General features: G+C 38.6%; 1 protein-coding gene across 2 annotated transcripts; it reads right to left on the bottom strand.

Moving 5' to 3' along the window:
• Positions 1-256: 256 nt before the first annotated feature.
• mpv17l2 (MPV17 mitochondrial inner membrane protein like 2) lies at positions 257-7971 on the bottom strand. 2 transcript variants are annotated; one of them, XM_080506530.1, is made up of 6 exons: positions 7901-7971; positions 6821-7041; positions 3813-3974; positions 3408-3484; positions 2111-2239; positions 257-1379 (listed from the first exon to the last, which is right to left on the bottom strand). In XM_080506530.1, the coding sequence occupies exons 2-6, from the start codon at positions 7008-7010 to the stop codon at positions 1281-1283; spliced, it is 657 nt and encodes a 218-aa protein (XP_080362656.1). In that variant the 5' UTR covers positions 7011-7041; positions 7901-7971; the 3' UTR covers positions 257-1280. The 2 variants fall into 2 exon arrangements, with proteins under 2 accessions (XP_080362656.1, XP_080362655.1); XM_080506529.1 differs by having other exon boundaries at positions 7791-7914.
• Positions 7972-9392: the final 1421 nt, after the last annotated feature.

The raw sequence follows: 9392 nt of genomic DNA, 5'->3' as shown, positions 1-9392 counted from the left end.
CATCGACTGGGTAAAAAAAATAAAACTGAATCCCGAAGGTCTTCCTTTTCCATTTTAAAAAGCACAAAGACATTTTGAAGTACAAAGCAAACCAAACAGTGCACACAAGCAGTTTACTGGTGCGTGTTTTTTCTTTGCTTGTTTGCGTTTATGAAGATTTGGAAGAAGACAAACGTCAGCAGGAGCAGAACTGGTGGTCAGTATGAAATACAGCAAGAAAGTCATAATTTCATTTATTTATTTAATCCATCTCTTTCAAATGACATATTTCAACATTTAGCAACAGCAGCAAAGTCAAATCAAATGCTTTTAGCTTTAACTTCAGTGAAGTTCAGTTTAACTTTTTATTTTAAAACTCAAACACTTCAGGAATGACAATCATAAGTCAAATTATTTATGGTGATCGAGGACGAACACAGTCGCAGTACCTATGTTGTATAGATACCCACAGTATATATTGTTTAATTTCTATTACTGAATGAACTGATAAATCACCAAATAAATAAAAAGTCAATGTTTAAATGAACTGTTATAATACACAGTGTATTAGGTCAATTTTACAGTCTCTTTTATTCTCACAGGCATCAAGTTCACACATACAGTTCTGCATCTTATGATAAAATAGCTCTTTAATTTAACAGAAACACATTCATTTAAAACATACACCACAAATGGAATAATTAAATAGGAAAAAGTCATTTGGCAAGCGAACAAATGAAAGTACTGGGCGATGTTATAAGGCAAAGTTTACAGAGGATAACTTGGTCTGTTGCTAAATTCAGTCACAGAAACCGTTTCACACACACACCAGTCAGTCTGAGTGTCTGGATGCGACACTAGAAGATAGATGAGACTTGATTACAAGTTCCTGGAAGGAGCTGTTTGTTGGCATATTCAGTTTCCAACTGAAATGATGCTTCCAAACTGGAAAATGTATTTTCAGTTGCCAAAGTACAGCTGAGGGCAGTGAAACAGCTTTTTTTTTTTCTCTGAACAGACATCCAGGAGTGCACGAGATTCAGAGAAAAAAACAGAAAGCATTAAGACACAATAAAATGCTCCAGACACGAAGGGAAACGTGTTCCAGCAATCCAGCCTGAACATCATTACCTCCTCTGACACATATAAACGGTCCGTTTAAGCTTGAGGGAGGGAAGAAAGAGATACAAACAGAGATACTTTTTTTTTTTTTTTCCCCTAGGAGAGGAACAAAGAAGTCCAAAAACATCAAAACACCGTTTGCCAATGAAGACCTTGGTAGGCGATGATGAACTCTGCCTCTAACCTTTCTCCTGAAGGGGTTCAGGCGACTGGAGCGATTTCGCCGGTGCTTCCTGATCGCTGCTGTCCGACGCCTGCTCAGTGTGCTGGCCGTCCTCCTGTCAACACAACACAAGGCGACTCCATTATAACCCCTTCACTTTGCTTTTCCACCTGATGAATGAGTGGTGAAACGTGACACACAATAAAGTCTGGTTTGAAAGCCTGATATTATAAAAGTTTATATTATTTTAGATCGCTTCTTTGCAATATAATCAAGAAGCACCTATTAAAACGAAGCACATTCATGACACTGATCAAACTCATTCCTTTTTTTTTTTAAGACTGGCACAATGATATAACATGGACTTTTCAAAGGGATCCATTACTAAAACCACTTCGATCTATTGGTTGAATGTTTAGCGTGAAAGAGTTCAGTTTCCAGACAGAAAAGTCACAGATATCTGTGGCGGTGACAGAGGAGATACCGTGGATGAGCTTTTAAGCTCGGGGATGTTTCACTACCATGGCAGAAAGGCGTTTTTGTACTACGGAGGACATCAAGCTCAAACACTCCAGGGAGCTTTGCAAAACTATTTGAGGATTAAGGAAAGGCGGAGAACCTCGGAAGCCCTTCTCTATATTGAAACAATCTTTTCAAAATAAAAGTACTGAATGCTTCACGTCAGCGGCAACAATAAAAACAGTGTAGAAAATGTGTCCAAATATCTGCTGATGTAATTCTCTTTTAAATATCGCTCAGTTCATGTAAGTCGGTACATTAAACACAAAGCTAATCAAACGACCTCAGCAATATTGAGAAGCATGCGATATAGAGAGAAACACTTACTCTGTGTTTGAGGTAGGAGAGGTACGTATCCCATCCTAAGGTGATAAAGTTGATGTACACGACTCGAAATTTGGGCGAGAGGAAGTAGAAGTTGATGGTCTGTGCCGCGGGCCAGACGCACCAGTCAGCCTGTCAGCCAGAACAGCACACAGTCAGATTGCAGCGTAAACAAGAGGTGACAAGAGGAGCTCGGTCCACTTTGTTGGCTCAGCGGGATGAGACATTAACAGAATTAACATAATGAATGGCCAAAGCAGAGGAGCAACAAGACGCCGTATCTGCATTGGTTACTTCTTGGCTCAAGAGCAACCATAACTTTGGTTTTTTAGAAATGGAACACATAAGAACCAAGCAAAACACAGCTCCAGACAGTGCATGTGAAACAAGCTCTGAGGCAGGTTATGCTTGATGTGAAGCTTGTTTAGATCATTTATTTGGAATTTGTCTGTTGTAGAACATAAAGCATTAAATAACATAAAAACTTCAAGTACTTGGTTGTTGTTTTTTTCCATTCAAACTTGTAAAAACTCCAAAACAAATCAATAAAACAAAGTCAACATGTACTTTATTCAGACACTTCTTTTGTAATACACTGTATGTACATCCCTTGGCTTTTTTAGAACACGGATGGACTTTTTGATGTTTTCACAGATTCGTCAAGACATGAGAGCTGAAGCTGATAAAGCTGCCTTGTGGTGAATTTTCTGTTGTTTTATCTGATGTGTGGGAAGAGTAGCACACTCTCCATTTGTGTTACTTTTAACTACCTCCTCTTTGAATCTACAAACTGCAGGAAAAAAAAACCTTTTCGCTGGCAGCTCAATGGAATCCTCCTCACACAACCGATTTAGGAGACACACATTCATTGATATTGTTAATGTGAAGTATTAAATGCTGAAGTACAATGGGGCAATAAATGGCACTATATTAACGATGGCTATCGAAACATATGAAATTATGATATAACCTAAACAACTGACATGTTTGTTGAAATGTGTATTTATTCTATAAACTTGATTTCTCTCCAGCAATGACAGACAGATATGGTTGTTGTTTGTGTTGCTGCCTCCTCACGTGACAAACACAACGTGCCACAGTGGCATCCTCAACTGTCTGAAGACGTGGTAACGAGGGTAATGCCGGCAAACTAGGGCTCAACATCAAACTGTCATTAGTTGTACTGTCAAAATAGTGTAAACCATTTACCACAGATTCTACATCGCATGCCAAGTGCTTAAAGGGCTGGTAACGTGTCTACGTGTGCACTGATCTGCTGCCCCACTGCTGATGGACTCACCTTATAAAACTCCCAGAACTTTTCTTTGAACTCTGCAAACCCTTCCGATAAAGAGCGTCCCTCCATGAGGTCCATTCCTGCCATAAACCAGTCATTTGTCAGATGTGCGTCAGTGCGACGCCTCATTAAAACACAAACTCAGATAAGACGGGGAAACGAGAGCAGCAACAAAATCACAGATTACCTTTGAACTCCGATCCACCTTTGATGAAGAAATATGTGCAAGATAGTCTTACGCAACTCAAGTCTTCATAAGCAGCCTATGATTCCATTATCAACACCTTATACATATTTCATCCAGGAAGCTCATTTTGTATTCATATCCAGAACAATAAGAACTAAAACTACTGTATGGATTGCAGGAACACGGAGACTCCTGATTGGAGCTGATCAAGGATTTCTCACCTAAGAAGTACCACATCCCCAGTGTTGGCGAGGCGACCATCTGGTCCACCAGGACCTTCTTGCACAAGGTGTTGGCAGCTGTTCCCACGTACACTCTGTCCAGCCAGCTGTACCAGTAGTGCAGCAGTGGACCCATAGAACAGCCCACCGCAAACATGCGACCTTCAGGGTGAAAAAGAAAAGCAGAGTTCCTAAAAAAAACACCAAAAAAAACAGATGCTACAATATGTCGCGTACTTATTTATTTACAAAATACTCGTTTCAAGTTTAAATTTCATTCATGTTTCTGACCATTTTAACGAGACCGGACTGGAGAGTTCTCTGTTGTGTTTATGTTGCTTTTATGTCACTTCCAAAAATATAATTTTGAAAGTGGACCTCATAAGCACCAGTTATATACATATAAGCCTTAGTACGAGATATTTTGTAAATGCTATTCATAACACACATTAGACTCTAAAAAAACCCACAAATGCTTAGAAAACTTCAATTTCTCAATAAATAAAAATTCTATAACCACTACAAGTAAACTATGATAAATAATCAAGTGTTTTTGTCATATTCTTTTAATTGCAAATGAAAAAAAAAGGATCTTAGAAATTACTGTCCATGAAATCAGGTGTTTTTTTTTCAAGCCGAGGCCATAATCATAAAAATAGAATTAGAAAAAAAAGCTTGAAACAATTTAATTTGATTTGTTATATTGGGTTTGTATATAACAAATAAAAGACATTTTATTCTTTTGTGATACATCTTAATTCTTTTCACTCTCTTGACGTGTTAAATGTTTATTGTCAAGCAAAATGTTTCTTATTCAGAAAGGGCGATATAAGCTGTTTTCTTTGATGTGGCTTGTTGTAGTTGTAGATATTCCCAAATTAAAAAAAAAAATGACAAATCTGTTTTCTGAATAAATTAGGGATGTGATATGGGTGCTTTATGTCAGCTCAGACTACACCCTGGACAAGAGGCAGCTAGTTATCCTTTGTTATTGCTGAGGCTTAACGATCACAACCAGGGTTCCCAATTCAGTTGTGAGTGTTTTCAGACTGAAAAGAGGGCATTTAGCAGAATATGATCCATTACAAACATTGAAACAAAGCACCAGCAGACAAAAAATATAGAACATTACACAAATACAAGGAAGTTAATACATTAAGAGCTGCATGTTAATGTGTTTTCCTTTTCGAGTTGAAAGGATGGGAGTGCTTTTGATGACTTAGATTTCAGGTGCAGCAGCTCATGAATCTTGTTTGACAGAAAAGAACTCAGGAAAAGAAATCCTATTGCCATCAGGTCGAACAGAAAAAAGAGAAATGGTGCACCTGGCTGTATAAGTAATACAAACATCTAAATGGGTTGAAAACATAATTATGCTTAAAGTAACAAGAGAGTCAAGATTTTCATGTTTCTGAGACATTATTGTAAAACACGCAGATGTGACAAAACACACACTGGTGTTTTGCACAACCGACATTACAATTTTGTCTATATTGTTATAGCTGAAACATTGACAGGTTTATCTGAATTAAAAGAAAACTGAAACATGTCTAATAAGTGCAAGAAGCATGTTAATTCAGACTTTAAAGGCAGGATACACCCTGGACAGGTTGCCAGTCCATCAAAGTCTAAATACAGACGGACAGCAGCATGGTAAAGGTGGCAAAAAGTACCGCAAAATGGCTTTGACATTATTCGCATAGGAATGGAAGAAATGAGCGAAGCCCTGCTGAGGAGCTGGTTGCCTCCAGTCTGGTGGACTGTGAGCACACAACTCACTGCGTGTTGCTCAGCAGGCATGCGGCTCGTGCAGCTGAGACACGGAACTCACATGAGAAGCGGGATCTCCCACGTGGAGAACTGTCAGCTTAAAGCAAAGAGCTTTGCAGACGTCAAAACATGCCCAGCGTTTCTCGTGCCACACAGGTTTCACCACGAACGGTGATCATCAAAGAAAATGTCAAATCTTCCACCGATGCTTGATTATATGACACAAAAAGAAGTGACATGTATATTTAACAACTGTATGTAATAAATGCATAGATGTTTTGTTTGTTTTTATATTATTATTTTTAACTATTCAGAGACAGTTCAACCCATTTTGCCAGCGGAAAGGAATCTGTCTAATAACTAAGCACACCTTGATATAAAGTGTCGATCTGAGGACACAATTACACGTCACTGATTGTGGTCAAGTCCAATAAACACTCATATTAATACAGCTTGGCGTTGGATAACATGCAAATATGCATAAAAAATTATGTTGTGAAAATACTCACGTACCTAATAATTGTGCACACAGTGAATTGTGAGCTACTTTGTTGCATGCACTGTTCCAAGTATCTCCAGTGACTTGTGTACATGTAGATTTTATTTTAAGTTGTATACAGTGACTTGTGTACTTGTTGATTTTTTTTCCTCTCTCTACTAATACAACATAAACACTTTCACAAATTCTGAATTACATGTAATGCCTTGTGGCTGTGCATGCTGTGCAGGAATGCTGGCTTACAGCATACAGGCATGCTGTAAAGGAACAATGGCACATATTCTGTCAGCGTGCAAGACTCAAGTACACAACTCACTGTACACAACTACAAATTCCACCTTTCACAGTTTTCAAACCTTTTTCACCACCTATACCTCCACACACTACGCTGATGTTCATAGTTCTGTAGTCAGATTTTCTCACAAGTACCATACTGGTTGCCATGAGGACGGAGACGGATTACTTGCATCCCTCCAGCCACTAAAGAAGTTAGGCTTTGAGTTGAGTCAACCCGAAAAGGACCAATTATGTCAGAATTATGCTCTTGAGATTGATCTTTTTATTTACCCCATGAAATATTAGTAATTCACAGTACTAACATTTCATTGGGGACACACAAGAGAGCAGTCGCTATTGAAATTAGTCAATTTGGGGAAATTCTAAAACATATCAGCCAATATAAAATGAACCAAAAGAAATGAAGTAAACAAAACTTTTTTTTGTTCTCTTTCTCTCTCACCTGTCCTCTTCCAGTCTCTGATTCTTCCTGGGTGTCTGCGGTTCTCACGGCTCTGCTGCAGGATATCGCCGAGCCCCAGCATGATTCCTCCGCTCAGGGTGTTGGTGAGCAGCAGGTAGCGGCCCTGGAAGAGAGGCCTCCAGGAGAACCGTATGCGCACCAGAAAGTCTTTACCCGCCCGGGGAAGCATGATGATTGGACCCTAGAGAGCGTGCTATCATCTGCAGAAGAAAATGGTCTCGATTTCTATGTTGCCTTTATTCAGAAACACACAGTTCCTTACGACATGACTCGCATGCTGTACTTGGTGGAGTAAATAATTACACACGGGCTGGGGAAATTGAAAGAGGCTAAGCCTATTAAATAATTCACTCCACCCAGGCCTGGTGCAACATATTTATTCATCATAAAAGACTTACTCAAATTTAGAATTTTTAGCAGACAAGAAATCACAAAATAGATTAATTTGCCCATTCATTAACAGAGATTTCATTGGAAAAGCTGATAATGAGAAGTCTTGTGTTAAATTCTGCGTCCATCTGAGTGGTGCTTGCACCTACATATGAAACTGACTGCCTTTATGTGTTGACATTGTGATTGATCAAAACTAAAATATGGTTGACTGAAGGTGGATTTAAACTCATGTTTAGCCTAAATTGTGATAGTCCAGACCTCAGCACGTTGAGCGTAATAATTCATTGACAATTATTTATGGACCTTGTGCATTAATGATTCATAACTTTTACAGCAAAAAGAGGAAGAAGGCACTGTGAGTTAGGTTTCCTTTAACTTTCCCTCTGAACTGCAGACACAACGTTTTGATATAAACCGTTGTTATTAGGCTGATTGGTTTAAAACTGGACTGAAGAGCTACGTTTTCATTGTATGGAGACATTTAATGTTTGTTTTCAATGAAAACGCTGACATTGACGCCTGCGTACACAACTCACACCGAGAACATTAAACTAACCCGTCAGAAGCGAAACTGAGCCGGCGTCCCGAGCCAGCTTGTCTCCCCAAAGACGCGTGTTCCAATTTATTCTATCCTCGCTGAAATACTGCCAATAAATCCACTTTTACCTGCTACACACAGCCGACCTGACCAGAGGGAGCCGGAGAAAGATTACAGAGTAAACACATTTCTTCATGTCGACTGCTGTGTGACGTCAGATCCTGTGATACAATGTGACAAATATTTGATCGCCACCTGTCGGCCAGGAGAAACATTACAGCTACACCAAATACGACACATTACGGTTTTTTTTCCTATTCGAACAGGAATCATATTATTGTCTATATTATCAAAATGTTAGAAAAAATAGCTACCTGTTTACTGAACTTTGATCTTGATCAGCACAGCTGGCCGAGATTATCAAACTTGAGAAATAATGTGTGCTTGGATGATGCAAAGCTTCAATATAGAGAAAACTGTCATTATTGGCACTACTCTGCAATGCCAATGTGACTGAAGAAGCATGAGAAAAACATGTGTGTATCACAATCATGTTCAGAAATTACTGCAAGGCTGCAAAAGCAACTTATATAATTCACCAGTATATATGCCTCAAAGACTGACAAAGTAGGTACTTTAGCACTAAGCATTGGCTTTTTCTTGTACAAAATAGAGGTTTTCTTACACTATCTAAGACACTGCCTTTTGGTATTCTTTTAGATTGTTTCAATAAAGTGGTGAAGCTCCATCATGCAGTCGGAACAATTGTAATCACAGTGTTTGATAGAGCTTTAAAAAAGGATGTATATCTGTTTTAAGCAAAAGACACCATTTATTTCAAAGTCCTAAGAGAAAGACAATGGGATCATGCCTGGTAACATATTGTGACCTGACTGCTATAGTCACTGAACAAGATGAATAAATATTCCATTAGCAAAGATATTGTCAAGCAAAACAAGAGAAGGTAGAAGATAAATATACCAAAGAACAAATACAAAAAGAATTCATGTTTTATTTATATATGAAACAATATCAAGGCTGCTCGGTTCAATAGCTTTGGATATATTGTGAATAGATCTCTGTGAAGCCAATCTATTGCAGGCTGTTTCTATTCGAGTTCAAGTGTGCTGACAAATATCCATTTGCAGCAACAAGAACACAGAAGAAGCAAACATCCTGTTTCAATACACTGCAGGGGTGTCCACTTAAGGGAGGTTGATCCTCCCCTATCGCCATGAAGAGTGGAACACAAATATTAATTAAATAAATAAATAATATTTATGTGCCAGCATGCTCTATGAATGACATGTTTTTGGAATCTGATTATCCATCAACAATGCTCACATCCACTGGATATGTATATGTATGTGCTTGGACGTTATTACATAGCTTCATGTATGTCAATAAGATATTTAGTCGGTCCGATTTGACATTGAACTGCAGTGAAATCGCAGCAAATGTACACAGTCACTCCCTCAGCATCATAGCAGGGGGGAATACTGGGCTCACAGAGTTGTCTTCTCTTATACGTAAATTTAGAACCATGCAGTTTAAACTTGTGTGTTTTGTAAGTGCATAATGAGTGAAAAATGATCCCTCCCCCACAAAAATAATGAGAAA

Source organism: Blennius ocellaris (genome assembly GCF_963422515.1).
Source record: "Blennius ocellaris genome assembly, chromosome: 12".
Lineage (NCBI taxonomy): Eukaryota > Metazoa > Chordata > Actinopteri > Blenniiformes > Blenniidae > Blennius > Blennius ocellaris.
This window is presented reverse-complemented; position numbering and strand designations above follow the sequence as displayed.

Coding starts and splice junctions, on each gene's coding strand:
- mpv17l2 (XM_080506530.1), bottom strand. CDS start 7,010: ATGCTTCCCCGGGCGGGTAAAGACTTTCTGGTGCGCATACGGTTCTCC. Junction 3,485..3,812: donor GGGGATGTGGTACTTCTTAG/GTGAGAAATCCT, acceptor GGTTTATGGCAG/GAATGGACCTCATGGAGGGA. Junction 1,380..2,110: donor TCTCCTACCTCAAACACAGA/GTAAGTGTTTCT, acceptor TTGTGTTGACAG/GAGGACGGCCAGCACACTGA.